General features: G+C 44.2%; 1 protein-coding gene and 1 long non-coding RNA gene across 2 annotated transcripts in view; one reads left to right on the top strand and one right to left on the bottom strand.

The window, feature by feature from the left end:
* The first annotated feature begins 1,309 nt into the window (after positions 1-1,309).
* LOC130242221 (uncharacterized) lies at positions 1,310-3,158 on the top strand. Its single transcript, XR_008838946.1, has 2 exons — positions 1,310-1,718; positions 2,001-3,158. It is a non-coding gene; the product is annotated as an uncharacterized LOC130242221 (long non-coding RNA).
* Positions 3,159-5,986: 2,828 nt separating this feature from the next.
* Positions 5,987-24,461, bottom strand: part of septin4b (septin 4b) — a 41,393-nt gene continuing 22,918 nt past the window's right edge. Inside the window, 12 exon segments of the mRNA XM_056474263.1 lie at positions 5,987-6,736; positions 11,695-11,794; positions 14,000-14,162; positions 14,314-14,410; positions 15,169-15,195; positions 15,197-15,271; positions 15,351-15,468; positions 16,067-16,201; positions 16,881-17,004; positions 17,112-17,198; positions 18,886-18,982; positions 20,863-21,120. Coding sequence (XP_056330238.1) covers positions 6,659-6,736; positions 11,695-11,794; positions 14,000-14,162; positions 14,314-14,410; positions 15,169-15,195; positions 15,197-15,271; positions 15,351-15,468; positions 16,067-16,201; positions 16,881-17,004; positions 17,112-17,198; positions 18,886-18,982; positions 20,863-21,120 — 1,359 coding nt within the window. The 3' untranslated portion in view covers positions 5,987-6,658.

Here is a 24,461-nt window from a genome sequence, read left to right as displayed (position 1 = left end):
GGGACGCCCATGCAGAGTTCAACAAGACAATGCAGAACCACATTCAGCACACATTACAGAGTCCTGCTGCGGAGGAAGAGGAGACAGGGACTAGACTGACCTGCCTGCAGTCCCAACCTGTCTCCGATAGAGAATGTGTGGCACATTTTGAAGCACAACGAAGACCCCGTACTGTTGTCCACCTTAAGACTTGTGTGCAGTAAGAATGGGACAAAATAACACCTGAAAGTGTTGAGAACAGGAATGACCTTACAATGTTGTGATGTGTGTGTGTGTGTGTGTGTGTGATGTGATGTGCAGCCTAGGCTTTTCTCTATCATCTATCTAATGTATAATGCACATTTTGATTAATGTCTGGCTGTTTCTGTGCATTTGCTGAAATGTGTTTTCAGATGATGATCAAGATGGCGTCACGGTGGTGCAGTGGGTAGCATGATCGCTTCACAGCACTCAGGTCTCTGGTTCGAGCCTCGACTGGGTCAGTTGGTGTTTCTGTGTGGAGTTTGCATGTTCTCCCGGTGTTGGTGTGGGTTTCCTCCGGGTTCTCCGGTTTCCCCCACAGTCCAAACACATGTGCTATAGGGGAATTGATCAACTAAACTGTCCGTAGTGTATGAGTGTGTGTGAATGAGTGTGTATGGGTGTTTCCTAGTACTGGGTTGCGGCTGGAAGGGCATCCGCTGTGTAAAACATATGCTGGAATAGTAGGCAGTTCATTCCGCAGTGGCGACCCCTGATGAATAAAGGGACTAAGCTGAAGGAGAATGAATGATTGATAATCAAGAGTTTTTCAGTCAAACGTTGATCCTTCAGTAGAATTTTTATTTATTTATTATTATTTAAAAATAAGATGTAAATGTAATAGTCTTGCTCCGCAGAATAAACGCTGCTCTCACTCAGAGTCTGTGTCTGCGTCTCGTCCAAATAGCAGACGATTCTGAAATCAGTCAGCAGAACATATCGTCCAGTGTTCAGAAATAATGAGTCAAGATGAGGAGAGTTTCTCCTTATGTTGTGCAGAAGTTTTGCTGTGTGTGTGTGTGTGTGTGTGTGTGTGTGTGTGTGTGTGTGTGTGTGTGTGTGTGTGTGTGTGTGTGTGTGTGTGTGTGTCTGCTGACTGCACTGTTTTCCTCTAGTGACTGTGAGAGTGAACACAGGAGCTGAATTGGGGTAAACGGCAGCGCTTTCTTGCCAAACTACAACGCTTACAACACCCCGACCTTTCACCCGTCCTCATTTCACAAGGCAAACACCGCAGAGGCCCGTATAAAAGAGCAGGAGCGTGTGTGTGTGTTCTGCAGACGGCATGTGTGTGTGTTCTGCAGGAGTGTGTGCTGTTATAGAGGAGCTTCTGCTGGACGCTGCAGATGAAGGAAAGCTGGAGATGAGCTAAAGCAAAGTATAGTCAAGTAAAGCAAAGTAAGCAGGCGGTGGTGTGTGGGGACTCGGTCATTGATTGTGTTGAAGGTTCAGGGGTCTCTGCGCTGCACAAACACACACACACACACACACGCACGCACACACTCCCACACACTGATAAAGCGGGTCCAGAGGGTCAGTGGTGTCCAGCACAGATCATCAGTATACAGCAGCTTGATTAATCACTGTAGTGTGTGTGTGCGTGTGCGTGTGCGTGTGCGTGTGCGCGTGCGCGTGTGCGTGTGATGATCACCCGTCAGATCTCCTGTGTTTTACTGTTCTCTCCTGCTATCACTCTGGTAAAGTATCTTCATGTATTTGACATTAACACACACACACAGAGCTGATCCTCCATACTGAGCTTATTCTTCATGTATGAGCGGCTGCAGACACTGGGTTATTTCTGGCTCCAGACCTCCGCTCTCGTTCACTCTCACTGATTTCTAGAATCAGCTCCCTCTGCTGCTTGATGCTGAAACTGCTGTTTCCTGATCTTCTTCTTCTGCTGTGTAGTCATGAACACACGGGCTTGTAGAGCCAGTAGATTGACTGTTTATTACTCCTGGTCATTTCTCCAACAGGAAACTGAAGCAGAAGTCCTCAAACAATCACAAGTTTTACCTCCTGCTTTTACCGCTGGACCACCAGGGGGCGCCTCATGCTATTAGATCTGAAGGGTTATTGGGGGATCCACTTTGAATGGAGGATCTGGATTGGTGGATCGGCCTCTCTCTGCTCTGCCCTGCCCCTGGATATTCAATATTGACCCAAAACAATTGATCATGATTATGATTATGAGTGGAGAAATGAACACATACTGAACACACAGAGGACACAACAAGACTATTGACAAGATAAACGTTCCTATTTAAATAATATATCGGTGATTAGGGTTTATATATGTACAAATACACACACACACACACACACACACACACACACACACACACACACACACACACACACACAATGTCAAAACAAGCTTTACTTTGGATGAGATTGATCATAAATATTAAGATATTTGACACTGTAGTCACGCATTTATGGATATACACACTACAGCAGTGTGTGTTGTAAATATGAAGTGATTAGGGATGTGATTAATAACAGCACTGATAACTATAGATATTATTGGTCTGATCTGAGGAAATGTTCAACATGTGGAATCAGTGTGTAGAGAGAGAAACGCCAGCAGAGCGTCATAGGAAACATCTTTATTCATCATCTACACGCGTATACAGCTCTGTTAATCAGGGGATTAGTCTGCTCAGCATCACTAATAGCAGGAGTTCCTCAGCTGTGTGTGTGTGTGTGTGTGTGTGTGTGTGTGTGTGTGTGTGTGTGTGTTACTTCTTTCAGAAGCTCAGAAACACACACACATATGCACTGTAAAGCCACTAGTTGACCTAAAGTGAGTAAAGCTGTTGCTGGAACTTAATTTCCTCAGTTACACTCAGTCTATTTACTTCATCATTTACAATCAACTCAACAGTTCCATGCTGGATTACTCACTTATACGGGGCTTCATTTACAGCGCAGACTGATGAGCAGAAACAAACACACACACACACACACACACACCTGAACCATAACATCTCATGATTTAAAAAAATAATGCATTATCAGACAGCTCTGACAGAAGACACACAAACAAACGCAGACACACATCTGATGCAATTAATGTGGACTGTAGAAAATAAAGACACACACACACACACACACACACACACACACACACACACACACACACCATAGAAACAAACAAACAACAACAACAGAATTAAATAATCCACCGTGTGTGTCCTCTGATATGGAGCCGGTGTACAAGACAATCAGCTGGAGAGACGCTCGAGCAGAGGAGAGAGAGAGAGAGAGGTCACACACACACACACACACACACACACACAGGTCTCCATCAGCCGGTGTTAATGTGCATGTTCAAGTATTGAGAAACGAGTGACGTAAACGAGTAATCTAGAATAGAGTCCCTTCACTGAGAGTGTGGCTCTGGCGTGAGCTGCTGTAAACGTGTTCAACACATCTGCTGGAGAAACTGTCCTGTACTGAACATCACACCTGTGTGACTGCATTACGCTGGCCTCATCTACAGCTGCTGTCGGTCAGTGATGGAGACGCCGCTGATCTGCATTCAGGATTTACTGATGTGTTTTCACAAACTTTGAACAAACTTCTTCTGTGGTGATGATGTGGGACGCTGCTGGTTTCCTGTTCTCTATATGCATCTAACAGGGAATTATTCTGCTGGGTTTTGGCCTCATCACCACCATCTAGAGGCTATGACTGCTAATGATAATCCTTCATTACTAGCTCATCATATAGACTGATTTCACACGGCTGCCATTTTTAAAAGCGAAATCGAGGCTGCGGTGGGAAGAAACCCGGAAGTATCGTTGGGAGTTACATTAGAACGTTGTGTACTTGGCTGTATATCTTATCAGCGAATAGAAAGAGACACAAATTTATCATTTAACCGCCTTCTGAGTGACCCGAAGCTCCGTTCTGAATAAATGGTGAAAATATAAAGGGATATCAGAGCTCATTTTCAGCTAAGTTAAGGGAAACGGCACTAGTTAGCCAACGTTTTCTTTCCCAAACACACGTTTTAGATGCCATTTATCAAACTCAAGTTAATGAACTGATTCTTTCACTATATTAGACTTGTCATGTTACTGAATTAAAAGAAAATTTGTCCATTTCCTGTTAACATTTAAAGCACTGTTGATGGCTTTCTTAAAACAGCGCTGATTGGCCATTGTGTTCACGTGCTCAACAGATATGCTTGTGATTGGCCGAGAAGGTCATCAGTTCACCCTCCGCTGTTTACTGAGCACACACACAGCCGAGCGATCTGCTTGATGACTCTACTGGTCCTTATGGCTGTTTCGCGCTTGCGCTCCAGTCTCCGTGTATCTGTGTTTGCACTGGGTGAAGAGCGGTAAGCTGAGTGCAAACACAAGATACATGGAGACTGGATCGCGAAGCAGCCGTGAAGATCAGTCAAGTCATCCGCGCTCAGCAGCGCTTCAATTTTAACTTAGCGGGAATTAGACTGTTTTAAAACTTCAGTACCGGGACAACACGAGGGTGTGCTACAGAGGACTGCAGTGTTTATCGCTCACCGAGTTACATAGGCTGAAGCAGGGAAGCGTCCCCTCTGTTTACCTGCTGCCATGAACTGAAGCCTAGGAGGACACTTGAGCATATTACTCTTACAGAGCTTGTGATGTTGTTTGATGCTAAATTGCTTTTAATTGTTTAAATTAAACGTACTGGCTGATATTAAGGTGATATTTACACCATTTCTGTATTTTGAAATCTCGGCAACAGCTGGAGGTTTGTAGTCCACAGCATGTCACTGCAATGTTTACAGTGCTGGTCCTATACTTCTGCGTTTCTTCCTACCACAGCCTCGCTTTGGTTCTTTAAAATGGCGGCCGCGTGAAATAAGCGTATATGACAGCAGTCACATGACTAAACTGATCTTACAGGACTGGAACATTTCCTCATCACCAGTTTCTGTCTTCTGTTGAACACTAATGCAGATATTCTGAGGAACGCTGGAGAAAATCACCATTGACTGACACCAGAGAAGACAATCCCTGTGGAGGTCAGCGGTCACCGGTTTCCAGCCTTCTTCAGCATATCTTCATTAGTGTTGAACAGAAGAGGACATGATGACAGACTCTTCAGTGGGGGGGGGGAACGGACCCACGCTACACACACCTGTACAGCAGCAGTGTCTGGAGGTGGTGCTTTACTTTGGGTTATTTCTGCTGAACTGCATTATGGGACATTCATCTTTCCTCCAGCAACCTTTAACATGATCAGTGTGTAAAAGTGCACATGTGTAATAGTGTGTGTGTGTGTGTGTGTGTGTGTGTGTGTGTGTGTGTGTGTGTGTGTGTGTGTGTGTGTGTGTGTGTGTGTGTGATATATTACACTACAGAAACCATGTCATTAACTGCAGCACATATTCTGCTATTCTACACACTCATTCCTCCAGATATTATTGCTTATATTATTATTAATGACTAAAATGGCTTTGTTAAACTGTAGAGCTGAATATTCAACATCACAAGAGGACAGAGCAGAGATCAACATCCCATAATGCAATTCACCACCGCAAATACACACACAATACAGAAGAAACTGTTCACTACAGTCTACACTGTTGTCTAGAGTGCCGTTCCTCCTCACCACAGCTCTCCGGCATCTGTAGTGGCAGCGTTCAGCTCACCCCTGAGTGTGTGTGTGTGCTGGTTTTGGTGGTTTATGAGGACACCGAGGTGAATATAGTGGTTTATGAGGACACTGAGGTGAATATGGTGGTTTATGAGGACACTGAGGTGAAATATGGTGGTTTATGAGGACACTGAGGTGAATATAATGGTTTATGAGGACACTGAGGTGAATATAATGGTTTATGAGGACAGGTGTTGTGTCCTCATTATTTAAAATAGCTTTAAAATCATATTTAAACTAGGTGTGTATGACATTAATAATCATCCACATGTGTGTAGGTTTATGAGGACACCGAGGTGAATATGGTGGTTTATGAGGACACCGAGGTGAATATTGTGGTTTATGAGGACACCGAGGTGAATGTTGTGGTTTATGAGGACACCGAGGTGAATATGGTGGTTTATGAGGACACCGAGGTGAATATTGTGGTTTGAGGACACCGAGGTGAATATTGTGGTTTATGAGGACAGGTGTTGTGTCCTCATTAGTTAAAATAGCTTTAAAATCATATTTAACCAGGTGTGTATGACATTAATAATCATCCACATGTGTGTAGGTTTATGAGGACACAGAGGTGAATATGGTGGTTTATGAGGACACAGAGGTGAATATGGTGGTTTATGAGGACACCGGGGTGAATATGGTGGTTTATGAGGACAAGAGTTGTGTCCTCATTATTTAAAATAGTTTTAAAATCATATTTAACCAGGTGTGTATGACATTAATAATCATCCACAGGTGTGTGAGGGCGGGGTTAGGGGTATGTATGGGGGAGGGGGCTTATATTACACCTGTAGAGTCCTCATAAATGACCAATACCAGCCTGTGTGCATGCCCTCACCTCTGTGTGTGTGTGTGTGTGTTCTTCAGATGTGCTCATACATCTCTGTGGTGGTCTGTGTGTGTGTGTGTTCTTCAGATGTGCTCATACATCTTCTCTTCTCTCTCTCTCTCTCTCTCTGTGTGTGTGTGTTCTTCAGATGTGCTCGTACACCTCCCTCTGTGTGTGCATCTGCTCCTGGATCTTCTGCAGCATCTCCTGCATCCGCCTCAACTGCACAATACACAAACACACACAAACACACACACAGTCAGATATCAGTGGAAGAACAACACACATGCACACACACATTCGTACACAGTCACACATCAGCAATAATAATAATAATACAATAACACATAATCAGACATCAGCGGAAGAGTAACACACACGCACACACACACACACACACACACACACACACACACACACACACACACACACACACACACACACACACACACACAGCAGTGGCGTGAGCTGATGGTCAATACTGCGCATGCATGACTGTGAGCTGCTGATAGTGAGGCCATCAGGAGATCAATCACACACACACACACACACACACACGCACATACAGATCAATACTTCTACACATACACACATGCATATTGATACATGCACACATGCACACGCACACACACACACACACGCACACACACACCGACAGATCAATACTCCTACACACACACACACACACACACACACACACACACACACACACACACACACACACACACACACAGATCAATACTCCTACACACACACAGACACCAGCTGGACATGTGCTGCATGTGTGTTCTCCATCAACTGAACACTGATCCTGAATCAGCTGTAACACTGTGTGGGTGTGTATGTGTGTGCGCGTGCGCAGGAATATTGATCTGTATGTGTGTATTTATATGAGTGTGTGTGGATCCTACATCTGGCTATCAGTGTATCAGCTCATCCCCAGCTTAAACACACACACTCTATATGACAGCACATGTGGAACACTGGACTACAGTGATCATCAGAGGAGGACATGTTGATCATCTCCTCCTCCTCCTCCTCTGTGCTGTGTGTGAACGCCTCTCAGTGTTTCAGCCGCTCTCAGTCCACTAGATCAGATCATCATGATGGAGACTCTGGAGGTTATATCTGTGGTGTAAATGAGTGTGTTTGAGGAGGCTTCTCTCTAACCTGACGGCATAATCTGCTTCAACTCTAGTGTTTTACTGTGAAAATACAGTACAATAATGTAGACTGAGTGTCCAGAGCACAAGAACACTATAATAGCTGCACACACACTCTGAATGATCTAAACCACACACACATACTTTTAAACACAGATGCTGTGTGTGAATAATGCAATTCTTCATCTAGTGATGAAACATTAACCATTCATCAGTCATCAAAACACAATCATTACCAATGTACAGTCTGAGCCGATAGGAGGCATGATGATTAGTTCACCTTTCGAGTCTTCTGGTTCGTGAGTTGTTCGTTCATCACGTGATAGAATGACTCAAACCCGAGGACTCGAGGGATGAACGAATCAATTCTCTTTCCGGCTCTAAATGCATATGATTGGCTTCTGCCTTTCCGTGATGAACGACTCAAAAGACTTTAAATGAACGATAGCACCTGCACAGATAAACGAATCACTCCCTGAGAGGACGTGTAGTTCCCGAGTCATATTGAAGATTCGTTCAAAATTAATGAATCGTTCAAGAACGACCCATCACTAATGTAGAGTTAATGATGATTTAATTGACTAGTTAATGCTTAATAAATGCTTTATAGTGTGCAGTTATTATAGTTATTTATATATATATAAGTGTAGTGTAGTGTAGCTATATACAGCTGAAGTCAAGTTATTCGCCCCCTTTGAGTTTTGTTTTCTTTGTCTAATATTTCCCAGATGCTGTTGAACAGATTCAGGAATTTCTCACAGTATTTCCTCTAATATTTGTTCTTCTGGAGAAAGTCTTATTTGTTTTATTTCAGCTAGAATAAAAGCAGTTTTTAATAGTTTTAAAGCCATTTTAAGCTCAATATTATTAGCCCCCTTCAGCAATATTAGTGTTGGATTGTCTCCAGAATAAACCACTGTTATACAATGACTTGCCTAATTACCCTAACTTTACCCTAATTACCCTAGTGAAGCCTTTAAATGTGACTTTAAGCTGAATACTAGTGTCTTGAAGAATATCTAGTCTAATATTGTGTGCTGTCATCATGGTGAAGAGAAAATAAATCATTTATTGGAGATGAGTTATTAACACTGTTATGATTAGAGATGTGCTGGAGTAATCTGCTCTCTGTTAAACAGAAACTGGGGGGAAATGAAACAGGGGGGGCTAATAACTCTGACTTCAGCCATATATACATATACACAGTGGGTGCGGAGAGCATTCAGACCTCTTCAATGTTTCTCTCTTCTATTGCAGTCGTTTGCTATAATCATTGAAGTTGAGTGTTTCCCTCACCGATGTCCACACAGCAGCTCATACTGACAGAAGAACACAGCTCTGCTGACATTCCTGCAGGTTTATTAAACACTGGAACATCTCATGCTCCTCAGTACTCAGAGCCTTTGCTGTGACACTCATATCTTTACCTCAGGTGCTGTCCACTTCTTCTGATCATCCTTCAGATGGTTCTACATCTTCATTTGAGTCCAGCTGTGTTTGATCACACTGATTAGACGCCACACACCTGTCTATAGAAGACCTGACAGCTTACAGTGCATGTCAGAGCAGATGAGAATCACGAGGTCAGAGGAACTGCCTGAAGAGCTCAGAGACTGTGGAGGTCACAGATCTGGTCAAGCTTACAGAAACATTTCTGCTGCACTGATGGTTCCTCAGAGCACAGAGGCCTCCATAATCCTTAACTGAAGATGTTTAGGACAACCAGAACCCTTCCTAGAGCTGGTCAACCAGAACTATCAGGGGAGAAGAGCTTTGGTTAGAGGGGTAAAGAAGAACTTTCTTCTGCAGTCGAGGGAAAGATGAATGCAGCCAAGTACAGGGATATCCTGGAGGAAAACCTTCTCCAGACTGCTCAGGAATAATCACACAGCTAACATAATGAAGGAGTGGCTTCACAACAACTCTGTGACTGTTATTGAATGGCCCAGCCAGAGCCCTGACTTAAACCCAATTGAGCATCTCTGGAGAGACCTAAAAATGTAGTTCAGTTCAGAAGATTATAGTGAATGTAAACGGTGTCAGTGCAGTTTTCAGAGTTTAAGTTCAGTTTAGCTCAGTAGAATAGAACGATACCTAAAATGGCTGTCCACCAACGTTACCATCCACCCTGACAGGACTGGAGAGGATCTGTGAGGAGGAACAGCAGAGGACCCCCAAATCCAGGAGTGAGAAGCTTGCTGCATCTTTCCCAGAAAGACTCGTGGCTGTATTAGATCAAGAGGGGCTTCTGCTTAACACAGGCTCTGAATACTGAGGAGCATGAGACATTTCAGCTTTCTGTTTTAATAAACCTGCAATACATGTCCGTATGGGGCGCTGTGAGGACAATAAGGAGGAAAACAACCGGCTTCAATGATTACTGCAAACAGCTGGGATTTAGCACCAGTGAAACATTAAAGGAGGTCTGAATACTCTCTGCGAGATACGAAGCGTGTGGTTAGTGTTAGCATCATGAATTAATGTAAACAGCAGACACATGAGGCTGATCACTGCACTATAGGGACACACTGATGTCAGAGATGAGTGTGTATGAGGACTTTAATAACACACTGATTCCAGATAACACTTCGTCTATTTGTTTCATTTCAGCCCAACTCACACACACACACACACACACACACACACACACACACACACGCACACACACCATATATAACTATTCACTGTCATGCAGATGTATGGCACTACAGTATGTCAGTTATAGTACATGTATTATATTTATGAAACAGAAGCAAAGCGACTGTATTACAGCCATGAGAAGCTGTTTCTGTGTCTGAACTTCATTAATACAGATAAACAAACAAACAAACAATAAATAATATTGTGATTAAACATATATTGGGTGAATTTATTGGTGTGTGAATTTAGGGAAATGTACAGAAGTGATTATATTAACAGTCAGTTAGGGAGGAGCTGTGTGGACCTCAGCATGTGTACAGTCAGCTAGTTAAATCTATCTTAATGTTTAAACAACTTTAGGGAAAACAACATGGTAAAAACAGGGGTAAAATAATGCTCACTGCTCTTTAACATAGTAAATACATTAAAGACAAATGAAAACACAAACCCTGATTCTGATCTGAGCACAGTCTAATATCACAGAGAAACAGAGACTAGCTCAACATTACTGACACCTTCTACATATATAAAGCCATTTAAACTTTATATAGAACAAGAAATAAGCAGATAAATACATACATGCATATAAATAAATAAATAAATAAATAAATAAATAAAAAGCACATGCTGGACATTTCTTAGTAAGGCTGAGAGAAGAAGAGAAGCAGGATTAAAGTGCATGAAGCCAGAGGTGTGCAGGCTTTCAGGACACCAGTACACACACACTAATACACACGCATACACACATGCACACACACACACATTGGTATTGATGGTTTATGAGGACCATATATGGCTTATTATAAGCCCCTCCCCCAAACACCACCCTCATAACACACCTGTGGAGGATTATTGATGTCAAACGCCTTGTTAAGTAAGAAAGTTAATTACAAGCTCATGAGGCATGTGCTTATAAACCAGTAATAGAGTATAATTAGGTCATAACCATGACATAATACAAAAAACAGTCCTTGTAAACCACCAAAACCAGTGCACACACACACACACACACACACAATCTGCATTTCTACATGTTCATAGTACTTCTCTTGTAGTGTTTACGAGATTTAAAATAAGATCTCCACAAGGTCAACATTTACTGGTATTGCTATACTTGTGGTCACACAAAAGTCACACACACACACACTGCTGCTGAGCTCCTCCAGAGGGCGCCAGAGAGACAGGTTAGTGCTGTGAGTTTGTGTGTGAGTGTTAACAGAGCTCAGCGCAGTGTTCAGTCTCCTGCACACACTCCTCCTGCATCACACACTCCTCCTGCACACTCTCCTGCACACACTCGTCATGCATCACACACTCCTGGTCCACACACTCCTGCGCCACACACTCCTGCGTCTGGGTGTGGGGCGGCTGCCGTACCTCCTCGTCTTTCTCCCGGATCAGCTTCTCGGTCTCGCTGTCGCTGATGCCGGGCGCTGTGGGGATGGGGAAATCTGTGCCGCTCTCCCGCGTCAGCTTACTGCTCAGAGCCAAAGAGCACAGGCCACAGCAGTGTCAGAACACACACACACACACTGCAGAACACACACACACTGCAGCCCACAGACACACGCTGCAGCACACACACACTGGGCCAGACACCATGCTCATTCACAGCACATTAACCCACCCCAGTGCTTCTCCTGCAGTCTAGATGTGGAGCTGGTCCTACAGTCTTTAAAGGCCCCGTGAATGAAGCTCGGTGTTTAGATGTGAGTATCAGTCTGTTAGTCTTATGGTAATCTCTAATCTGGTGTCTCCAAAACAGAAAAACTCCACCTGTAGCAGATCTAACCCTGATATCCTCATCTACAGTCTGCAGCTCATCTCTTCCTGCTAAGTGGATTGTTTCTGTCGTCTCCTCCTACTTCAGTTCCTCATCAAATCTACTGACCAATCAAATGCTTCCTAGTGTCTCACATGCCCCACCCCTTCTTCTCATTGGCTGTTTATTCAACACACTTGAGCTCAATCACTCTCATTGACAGAGCTGTGAGAAAACTAAACGCTATTGGCTGTGTTTTTAAAGGGAGGGACTATTGTATGTCCCGCCCTCTCTCTTATATATCCCACATATTCTTTGAGATTATGTCAGAAACGGAATACAACTGCAGATTTCAGAGCACTCACGGGACCTTTAAATCAAACCTGTGTCAATTGATTTGACTGTCACTGCATCATCAACCACATCAGCCAATCAAATGGATGCATTTCAGACTACATTTGCATATGGATGATTCTAGAATTGCAGGTACATTTGTGTTTGCCTTCTAGTTAAGTTTTGATTAATTACATAAATTTATATCAAGTTATTTCTAAAAACTGTGGATTTTGCGGCATTTTGTCAACCGTGTTACTGTTATTGTCAACCCTGTTACTGTTATTGTCAACCCTGTTACTGTTATTTTCAACTCTGTTACCGTTATTGTCATCTCTGTCACTGTTATGGTCAACTCTGTTATTGTCAACGATGTTATCATTATGGTCAACTCTGTTATCGTTATGGTCAACTCTGTTATTGTCATCTCTGTTACTGTTATTTTCAACTCTGTTACCGTTATTGTCAACTCTGTTACCGTTATTGTCAACTCTGTTATCGTCAACTCTGTTACCGTTACTGTCAACTCTCTCACTTTTATTGTCAACCCAGATACCGTTACTGTCAACTCTGTTACTGTTATTGTCAACTCTGTTATCGTTATTGTCAACTCTGTTACTGTCGACTTCATTACTGTTACTGTCAACTCTGTTACCGTTATTTTCAACTCTGTTACCGTTATTTTCAACTCTGTTACCGTTATTGTCATCTCTGTCACTGTTATGGTCAACTCTGTTATTGTCAACGATGTTATCATTATGGTCAACTCTGTTATCGTTATGGTCAACTCTGTTATTGTCATCTCTGTTACTGTTATTTTCAACTCTGTTACCGTTATTGTCAACTCTGTTACCGTTATTGTCAACTCTGTTACCGTTACTGTCAACTCTGTTACCGTTATTGTCAACTCTCTCACTTTTATTGTCAACCCAGATACCGTTACTGTCAACTCTGTTACTGTTATTGTCAACTCTGTTATCGTTATTGTCAACTCTGTTACCGTTATTGTCAACTGGCTGCTGTTACTGTCAACTCTGTTACTGTTTACTCGGCTGCCATTACTGTCAACTCTGTTACTTTCGACTTCATTACTGTTACTGTCGACTCTGTTACCGCTGACTCTTACCGTCGACTTTGATACTGCTTTAAAAAACAATAAATTAAAAAAACTATTAGTACCAGAATCATATTTTTCCTAATCCCATTTAACCGTTCTGCATTTCTATACACTAATAATGGACTCAGCCTACTGTGGATTAAACATTTGTTGTGTGTCTTTCCAGTTTGAGGGAGATAAATGGAAGATGTACCTGCAACTCTGGAATGAGTCATACTGTAAGAGATGCAATGGAATATTGAAATACACATAAACATTAGACCCCTAATGTTTATTCATGAAAGATGTCATAATGACATGTACATATGCAAACAACTGATGTTAAATCCACCCCATAAACACAGTCAAACACACATTTCACTGGAAGACTTGAGCCCCAGTAGCCTTACATGCGCAGTCAGGAAAAGAAGTGACATCATCAATCAGTGTTGCAGAGGTGTGTGTGTGTGTGTGTGTGTGTGTGTATGTACTTGCGGTTGCGCTCCTTCACCACCATGCGCGTCATGCTCTGGATGCAGTGCGCTCTGTAGTTCTCATAGTGTGTTTCCCGGGTCACGTCCTTCAGGTCCTGCATGTGTGTGCGCACCAGCATATTCCTCAGCTTCACGAAGTCACAGTGCGCTGGGTTCTCCACTGACAGACAGACAGACAGACACAGAGACACATAGACACACACACACACACACGCAGACACACACACACACAGACACAAACACACAAAGATACAATTGTAAGGACTCGATGGCTGGATGTTGTGTGTTTGTGTGTTGTTGTTGACTCTCACCCTCAACGATCCCCCAGGGGTACAGCCGTCCTCGAACCCGCTTGCCTTTGGCTTCCACTACAGTGTTACTGCCAATCACAGCGAAGGGGATGCTGTCCTACAGAGGAGAAAACAGCCATCCTGTCAGCCCACACACACACACTGGACACACACACTAAACACTACACATAGGTAGAGCTACTGATGAATGGGAGGAGCTTATGATGAAGGGAGGGGTTTAATGATGAAAGGGAGGAGCTGATGATGAAGGGAGGGGTGATGATGAAGAGGTGGTGCTGATGAAGAGAAAGGGTTATTGATGAAGGGGAGGGGCTAATGAAGGGAATAATGATGAAGGGAGGAGTTGTCGATGAAGGGAGGGGTTAATGATGAAGGGGAGGGGCTAATGAAGGGAATAATGATGAAGGGAGGAGTTGTCGATGAAGGGAGGGGTGATGATGAAGAGGTGGTGCTGATGAAGAGAAGGGGTTATTGATGAAGGGGAGGGGCTAATGAAGGTGTTAATGATGAAGGGAGGAGTTGTCGATGAAGAGAAGGAACCGATGATGAAGGGAGGGGTTAATGATGAAGGGGAGGGGCTAATGAAGGGGCTGATGAAGGGAGGGGTTATTGATTAAGGGGAGGGTTAATGATAAAGGAGAGGTACTGATAATGAAGGGGTGGAGCTACTGAAGAATGGAAGGTGTTAATGGCGAAGGAGAGGGGCTTATGAAGAAGAGGAGGAGCTACATGTGAAGGGGAGGGGCTATCAGACACTAAGGTTGTATTAGAAAACCCTAAACTCAAACTCTTCACGGTGTACAAGTGCTCGGTGTGTGCTTAGGCACTGATCCTGAAGCTGGTGTATATCTGCACCTTCAGCTCCTGGTCCTGCTGCTTGAAACTCCTCGTCCTCGTCTGAATCACAATCTGGAAACTGGTAGATTTTGATGCCATACTGCTCAATCTCTTCTCGAATCTGCACAGTACAGAGGGTTAGATGCACAGATATAAACATACACACACACACTCTCACACACACGCACATACACACTCACCTTAATCTTCTTCTTCTTGACCTCTACCGGTGTGAGTGTGTCTGCTTTGGCCAGCACAGGGACGATGTTCACCTTCTCATGAAGAGCCTTCATGAACTCCACATCCAGAGGTCTGAGACTGACACACACACACACACACACACACACACGCACGCACACGCACGCACACACACACACACAGGACAATCATTCACTTCTGTTCTGGTCAGGTGGAGATACAGCAATACTCTACAGCAGTGATTTATTACAGCATTCACTGCTCTCGTTTATTTAGCCACGGCTGAAAGAGCTACTGGGGTTTTATTTGGGTAAAAGCAGAAAAATGTGCTGACTTGAGCTGACAGTTTCAGACAGCAGTAAGGACACATGACCAGCAGAGGGCAGAGCTGCTTTATAAGAGCTGGACAGTTCATAAAGACACAGTAAAGTGCATGTGGATGTGCGTGTAGCCCTTCAGTGAGTGCTGGATTAGGTCTTCCAGCAAAGCCTGAGCATTACAGTACACTTTACAGCACACTACACCACAGTACACTACACTACACCACAGTACACTACACTACACCACAGTACACTACACTACACTACACCACAGTAGAGCTGGTCTGGATCAGGTTTACTCTCCTGATGCTGGCATTACTGCAGCTGAACACTAGAGTCTGATCAGATGCTGAACACACACACACACACACACACACACACACACACACGTGTCATACCCGTGACCGAAGGGTGAGATGAAGTAGAGACAGCAGTGCACACGGTTATCCTGAATGTTCTTCCGGTTCAGCCCACTCTCGTCTCTGAAATACTGCTCAAACTGCTGGTCAATGTAGTCTGCCACTGACTTCCAGCTGCAAACACACACACACACACACGCACACACACACACACACACACACACACACACTCAGGTGACGTATTTCACCACACTGATGAAGACAGAAACAATGTTAAACTCATATCTGTGTCGTGTGTACTGTGTGTACAGGCAGGTTCAGCTCTGCAGAAATGATAACTGTGGTGTTTGCAAGATCATGCTTTCAAAATTACACATTTCCCCCAAACTCCAATGTCATCTAAATGAGCCGACTAAACGTGTAAAAAGTTTCCCATTTTGACTGAAAACACCATACTTGACATAAGAAATGATTTTCTGCATGAATAACACTGCCCTCCTGCTCTCCCTCATGAAGCTAATGCAGAATGACTGAAACTGCAGTTCATGGACTGGCCACTAGGGGTCGGCTACAACATGGAGCAAACCCCCATAGACTCCCATGTTAAATTGACCAACTTTACAGCAGAATAAAGATGTTTATAGTCTGGCACGAACAACAGTTTTCTTGCAGATAGCTTATATTACCCTTAATGACAACTGTGAGGGGCTGAATTTCTTTATAAACTCATCCCATCCAATTTATAATAACCCTTAAAAGTCTGCATAATATGGGTGTATATGGTCATATATTAAATATTTGGAAGTAATTAGCATGTTAAATCATGTCGGGCAGCATCAGAACCCTTCTCTACCATTCTGTGTTATTGACGGCATCCCCGAAGCCTGGCGTGTCCACAATGGTGAGCTTGAGCTTGACACCCTTCTCCTCGATGTCCACTGTATGTTTGGTGATCTCCACCGTCTGTGTGATCCGCTCTACACAACACACACAACACTTTAGCAAACAGTAAAGACACATTCACAACACACACACGCGTGCACACACACACGCGTGCACACACACACACAGCGGACACACTTGCCTTCAGCATTCAGCAGCTTGCGGTCTTTGTAGAGATCTGTGAGGAACAGACTGTTGACCAGCGTGGACTTTCCTAAACCTGACTCTCCTGCAGAGAGAAGCACAGAGCCCTGACAGAGTCTCCTTACTGGCACTGTACAATAACTATTGAACACTTCAGGATTTCTCCCGGTACTTCTAAAGGAGCTGTTGACATGAAATTGACCCAGACTTTGGTCCAAAAAACAGATAAAAATAACAAAGACATTTCAGAAAAATGAGTTATGTGTAATAACAATGGAAGAACACAAGGAGAAAGTACTGAACTACTGAAATGTGCAACCCCAAATCAAAACACGCTGGGACGGTGTGGAAAACCCAAACAAAAAAGAAAGCAGTGATTTCTACATTTACTTTGACTTTTTATTTCACTGCAGACAATATAACAAACAATATTAATGTGTTCCTCGTGATTATTATTGTTTTTCAAAATAAACACTATTCCAATATTGGTTCTTGAAACAGATTTTAAAAAAGCAGGAACAGTAAAGCCTTTAGCACTCTGTAATCTTGCTGTTCCTTTCACAACACTTAACAGACATTTGGAGACTGAAGACACCAAGTGATGAAGTGTTTCAGGTGTCATTTTGTCCCATTCGTACTGCAAACAAGTCTTAAGGTGGACAACAGTACGGGGTCTTCGTTGTGCTTCAAAATGTGCCACACATTCTCTATCGGAGACAGGTTGGGACTGCAGGCAGGTCAGTCTAGTACCTGTGTCCTCGTCTTCCTCCGCAGCAGGACTCTGTAATGTGTGCTGAATGTGGTTCTGTATTGTCTTGTTGAACTCTGCATGGGCGTCCCTGGAGAAGAAGGCAGCATATTGAGCTCCAGAATCTCTCTGTGCTGTTCAGCATTAATGGAGCATCACAGAAGAGCAGGTTACCTTTGCCAAAGGCACCGACACAACCCCATATCATCACAGACCCTGGCTTCTGGAAACAGTCTGGATGATCCTTTTCTTCTGTGGTCTGGAGCACACGGCATCCATTTCTCCAAAAACACCTGAAACACTGCTTCATCTGAGCACAGTACACGTCTCCACTGTGTGATGGTCCATCCCGAATGCCACCGAGCCAAGAAAAGTGGACGAAGCTTCTGGACACTGTTAACATAGGGCTTCCTTCTTTTGGCACAGTACACTTTTGACTGGCGTTTGTGGATGTGACTCTGTATTGTGGTGCTTGACAAAGGTTTGCCCATGTGGTGATCTGGCTTATAGATGAATGAGGATTCTTGATGAGGATTCTTGATGCAGCGTATTTGCAGAGTATTGTGTACTTGTATTTGTGGTCAAACTGCCAATCCTCAACCCATCTCTGCTCCTAAAGGACTAGACCTTTACTGATGCTGCTTTAGTAGCAGATCATAATCACACTCACCTGTAGACATCACCTGTGTCTCATCACATCATTATTCAGCAGTTCACCTGATCACTGGCCTAAACTGCTCCTGTCACTGTTTCTGGAGTGTGTTGCAGCTCTGAATGACAGGAGAGGATGGAGATTTACACATGAACTGAAGCTGAGCAGACAGAACAGCAGATATTCTGTGTTCATATCGTCTGCAGTCAAACACAAGTCAAAGTCAATTTAGAACTGAATATTTTCTTTTATTAGCGTTCTCTATACTGTCCCAACCTTTTCTGATTTGGGGTTGTATTTAACACTTTAAACATCATGACGTAATGTGGAGTAGTTGATTTGAAGTTAATGTTCTTTGTAAATGAGGATTACCTGCCACCATTAGCGTGAAGTCAAAGCCCTTCTTCACAGATTTACGGTGAACCTGGTTTGGCAACGTAGCGAACCCCACATACTCCTTATCCTGGTCCTGCAAACAACAACAAAAAAACACACATTTCCTCACTGTGACTTAGTACAGCGAGTCTTCCTTGTGTGTGTGTTGGCCTGATCATCATGTGTTCAGTGTGTGTGTTGGCCTGATCATCATGTGTTCAGTGTGTGTGTTGGCCTGATCATCATGTGTTCAGTGTGTGTGTTGGCCTGATCATCATGTGTTCAGTGTGTGTGTTGGCCTGATCATCATGTGTTCAGTGTGTGTGTTGGCCTGATCATCATGTGTTCAGTGTGTGTGTTTGCCTGATCATCATGTGTTCAGTGTGTGTGTTGGCCTGATCATCATGTGTTCAGTGTGTGTGTTGGCCTGATCATCATGTGTTCAGTGTGTGTGTTTGCCTGATCATCATGTGTTCAGTGTGTGTGTTGGCCTGATCATCATGTGTTCAGTGTGTGTGTTGGCCTGATCATCATGTGTTCAGTGTGTGTGTTGGCCTGATCATCATGTGTTCAGTGTGTGTGTTGGCCTGATCATCATGTGTTCAGTGTGTGTGTTGGCCTGATCATCATGTGTTCAGTGTGTGTGTTGGCCTGATCATCATGTGTTCAGTGTGTGTGTTGGCCTGATCATCATGTGTTCAGTGTGTGTGTTGGCCTGATCATCATGTGTTCAGTGTGTGTGTTGGCCTGATCATCATGTCTCTCGTGACAGCTATGGCCAGAGTTTCTCTCTGGGAGGCAGAGCAGAGATGCCAGGCTTCAGCTTCTACTGAAGCAGGAAAGATGTAGGGTGGAGTGTCATAAACCCAAAAAGGGCTTTACGTCTTTAATTATCGTCTTTTACAAAGACCACCAACAGGATCCATTTAAAAACATGTCATTAAAGTGTAAATCCATCCTCCCAGAGAGGAAGAGGCACATGAAACGCACATTCGAGAACACCCCGCACAACAGTCCTGTTCCTGATGTCTGATCAGGGATACCAGGTCCAAGAACATTTCCTATTCCAGTGACAACTCAAAACCCAACCCAATAAATAAAAATCGACTGATTTAGGTTCTTATCATATATCAGAGTCATCTGCTGGACTCCCACAAAGGCAACGGTTTCCCATCTCTTCCCTGATATTTGGTGATGCACACACTTGTAGACACAATATACATGTTAAAGTATTGACTGACTTTCTGCACACTAAACAACTCCTCTAAGTAGCTTTCTCAGAAGTGGGCGTGGTGTTGTGCTCATTTAATATGCGGCACACAGGGAGTTTTAGCATACAGAGTTGTGTAAAGGGGCAGGATAACACTGCATGATGCATCATTGATGAAAAGAACAATAGCTCCATATTTGACATGTCTGCACAGAGGGATCATGTTTGATCTTCTATTGGTCTCATGCATTCATGTCACACTAAACTGAAACCTGACGCATGAGCTTGAGTTTGGGACTGCTGCATTAACAGTATGAATGGAAGTCAATGGGTTAAAAGTGCAGTGTAAGTGTGGCTTTACTCGCTCACTTGTAATGCTCTTGGGTTGTCAAAATGAGTGTTATGAGAAAGAAACCCTTTGATGGCTGCAGCACACTATGAAAGTAGTCCAAAAACACCCAGCACAACGTCATTTTATTTCCCAGCCACTGCATTTTCAGAAGACCCTGATTATGTGGGAATACCATCATCTAGGCAACACTTCACAGTGATGGCACTGCACACATGATCACAACACTATGATATGTACTATGGCACTGCAGGGTCACCACTTGTAACCCTACAAGGCACTTACCAGTCAATACCATGGTAAATTCCAGCATGGCATATAGTTGAATGGTGTTATTAATGGTGTTACTGGTGTTCTAGAGAGAGTTACTGGGAGCGATACAGTGGAGACTGAGCTCTTTCCCAGCGTTCATTACCTCAGTGGCATCATAGGGGTCATAGCGGCCCCAGGGGCTTTTAGGCCTGGATGGGCTGATGGGGGATGGCAGGCTAAACTCCACACGGCCCCGCGGAACCCCGGTTCTGGACTCATGCTCTCCGGGGCCCCTAGGTGCTGCCGCAGGCCTCAGGGTGGGGGACCCGGGGGTGTGGGGTCTGTTGTGGCCCTCTGGGGGTGGGGGGCGTCCCATGATGTGCTCCAGCTCAGAATCCTCTGAGTCTTCCTTAGGGAGGTGCTGGAGGGGTCAGGGGGGTCAGGGCCAGGACACATGGGTAGGGGCAGAGTGGGTAAATATGGGGCATTTAGGTCATGGAGAAGAAAAGCAAAAATAAAACAGATCATATAGTGGTTAGATGAACAACACATGCCCATGCCTTTACCACCAGCAAACTAAACCCCCTACTGTGAAATACTTTGGCCAAGATCAAGCTGACCACGGTAAGAGTTAGACAAGGTTTCATAAATACAGACAAACTGGTATAAAAGGAGTGATCCTGAGGAAGATTAGTGCTGTAAGTGCCCTCACAAGACAACACCGGTGACACTAAGACCCCGTTTACACTAATACATTTCAGTTTTATAATGAAGGCGATCCGCATCCACACTGGTGTTTCAGCTAGCGTTTCTGAACAGCTCTCAGTCCACACTACATCTCTGAACACACACATCAATGTGACGTGTTGTGGGTGTAGAGAATGAGTCCTGCTCTCCACAGCCACATCACTCACTACACCTCAGGCCCCAGATCAGTGTCTTCAGCAGATATCTGTACACTGAAGAACTCAACACATGGGCTATGCACAGGCTGGGTTATGTGTTTACTGAGCGCTGAATTGTACAAAACCCTCTTAAGCACTCAAATTAGGAAAGTCAGTATTTAAGAAAACTGTTGTAATGAACTCTAACAATGGCCTAGTGTTGTGGTGTTCAGGGAAGGCCATGAGCTGTATTAATGAAGCAGGTGTTATTAGCATACTGACAGCAGGGCAATGGGACACTCTCCTGTGCGACGCTCAGGTTTCCACCGCTCTGTTCCAGATTAATAATGCATTGGGAACAGGGGATTCTTGTTTAAGGTGCAGACATGAAGCTGTCCACTGGAAAAGCAGTTCTATAATGGTCATATTGTCAGTCCATTACTGCAACATGGAAGATGAAAACACTAAACTGAAGAGATTCTGCCTGACAGAAATCCTTCAATGTGCAGTTATCCTCCATAGAGCTTGTCGTCTGCAGGGTCAGGAGGTGCCGAAGGCAGGAAAACACTCTGGATGGGTGATTAAACCCACACTTGTAGAATAAGTGAGACAGTAGAGTGTGTCAGTGTCAGTAGAGTGTGTCAGTGTCAGTAGAGTGTGTCAGTGTCAGTAGAGTGTGTCAGTAGAGTGTGTCAGTGTCAGTAGAGTGTGTCAGTGTCAGTAGAGTGTGTCAGTGTCAGTAGAGTGTGTCAGTGTCAGTAGAGTGTGTCAGTAGAGTGTGTCAGTGTCAGCAGAGTGTGTCGGTAGAGTGTGTCAGTGTCAGTAGAGTGTGTCAGTAGAGTGTGTCAGTGTCAGCAGAGTGTGTCAGCAGAGTGTGTCAGTGTCAGTAGAGTGTGTCAGTAGAGTGTGTCAGTGTCAGCAGAGTGTGTCAGCAGAGTGTGTCAGTGTCAGTAGAGTGTGTCAGTGTCAGTAGAGTGTGTCAGTAGAATGTGTCAGTGTCAGCAGAGTGTGTCAGTGTCAGTAGAGTGTGTCAGTGTCAGTAGAGTGTGTCAGTGTCAGTAGAGTGTGTCAGTAGAGTGTGTCAGTGTCAGTAGAGTGTGTCAGTGTCAGTAGAGTGTGTCAGTAGAGTGTGTCAGTGTCAGTAGAGTGTGTCAGTGTCAGTAGAGTGTGTCAGAATAGTGTGTCAGTGTCAGTAGAGTGTGTCAGTGTCAGTAGAGTGTGTCAGTAGAGTGTGTCAGTGTCAGTAGAGTGTGTCAGTGTCAGTAGAGTGTGTCAGTAGAGTGTGTCAGTGTCAGTAGAGTGTGTCAGTAGAGTGTGTCAGTAGAGTGTGTCAGTGTCAGTAGAGTGTGTCAGTGTCAGTAGAGTGTGTCAGTGTCAGTAGAGTGTGTCAGTGTCAGTAGAGTGTGTCAGTAGAGTGTGTCAGTGTCAGTAGAGTGTGTCAGTGTCAGTAGAGTGTGTCAGTAGAGTGTGTCAGTGTCAGTAGAGTGTGTCAGTGTCAGTAGAGTGTGTCAGAAGAGTGTGTCAGTGTCAGTAGAGTGTGTCAGAAGAGTGTGTCAGTGTCAGTAGAGTGTGTCAGTGTCAGTAGAGTGTGTCAGTAGAGTGTGTCAGTGTCAGTAGAGTGTGTCAGTGTCAGTAGAGTGTGTCAGTAGAGTGTGTCAGTGTCAGTAGAGTGTGTCAGTAGAATGTGTCAGTGACAGTACAGTGTGTCAGTGTCAGTAGAGTGTGTCAGTGTCAGTAGAGTGTGTCAGTGTCAGTAGAGTGTGTCAGTAGAGTGTGTCAGTGTCAGTAGAGTGTGTCAGTGTCAGTAGAGTGTGTCAGTAGAGTGTGTCAGTGTCAGTAGAGTGTGTTAGTGTCAGTAGAGTGTGTCAGTGTCCGTAGAGTGTGTCAGAAGAGTGTGTCAGTGTCAGTAGAGTGTGTCAGTGTCAGTAGAGTGTGTCAGTAGAGTGTGTCAGTGTCAGTAGAGTGTGTTAGTGTCAGTAGAGTGTGTCAGTGTCAGTAGAGTGTGTCAGAAGAGTGTGTCAGTGTCAGTAGAGTGTGTCAGTGTCAGTAGAGTGTGTCAGTAGAGTGTGTCAGTGTCAGTATAGTGTGTCAGTGTCAGTAAAGTGTGTTAGTGTCAGTAGAGTGTGTCAGTGTCAGTAGAGTGTGTCAGTGTCAGTAGAGTGTGTCAGTAGAGTGTGTCAGTGTCAGTAGAGTGTGTCAGTGTCAGTAGAGTGTGTCAGTGTCAGTAGAGTGTGTCAGTGTCAGTAGAGTGTGTCAGTAGAGTGTGTCAGTGTCAGTAGAGTGTGTCAGTGTCAGTAGAGTGTGTCAGTAGAGTGTGTCAGTGTCAGTAGAGTGTGTTAGTGTCAGTAGAGTGTGTCAGTGTCCGTAGAGTGTGTCAGAAGAGTGTGTCAGTGTCAGTAGAGTGTGTCAGTGTCAGTAGAGTGTGTCAGTAGAGTGTGTCAGTGTCAGTAGAGTGGTGTCAGTGTCAGTAGTGTGTGTCAGTAGAGTGTGTCAGTGTCAGTAGAGTGTGTCAGTGTCAGTAGAGTGTGTCAGTAGAGTGTGTCAGTGTCAGTAGAGTGTGTCAGTGTCAGTAGAGTGTGTCAGTAGAGTGTGTCAGTGTCAGTAGAGTGTGTCAGTAGAGTGTGTCAGTAGAGTGTGTCAGTGTCAGTAGAGTGTGTCAGTGTCAGTAGAGTGTGTCAGTGTCAGTAGAGTGTGTCAGTGTCAGTAGAGTGTGTCAGTAGAGTGTGTCAGTGTCAGTAGAGTGTGTCAGTGTCAGTAGAGTGTGTCAGTAGAGTGTGTCAGTGTCAGTAGAGTGTGTCAGTGTCAGTAGAGTGTGTCAGAAGAGTGTGTCAGTGTCAGTAGAGTGTGTCAGAAGAGTGTGTCAGTGTCAGTAGAGTGT

This window comes from Danio aesculapii, chromosome 15 (assembly GCF_903798145.1).
Source record: "Danio aesculapii chromosome 15, fDanAes4.1, whole genome shotgun sequence".
NCBI classification, from domain to species: domain Eukaryota; kingdom Metazoa; phylum Chordata; class Actinopteri; order Cypriniformes; family Danionidae; genus Danio; species Danio aesculapii.
This window is presented reverse-complemented; position numbering and strand designations above follow the sequence as displayed.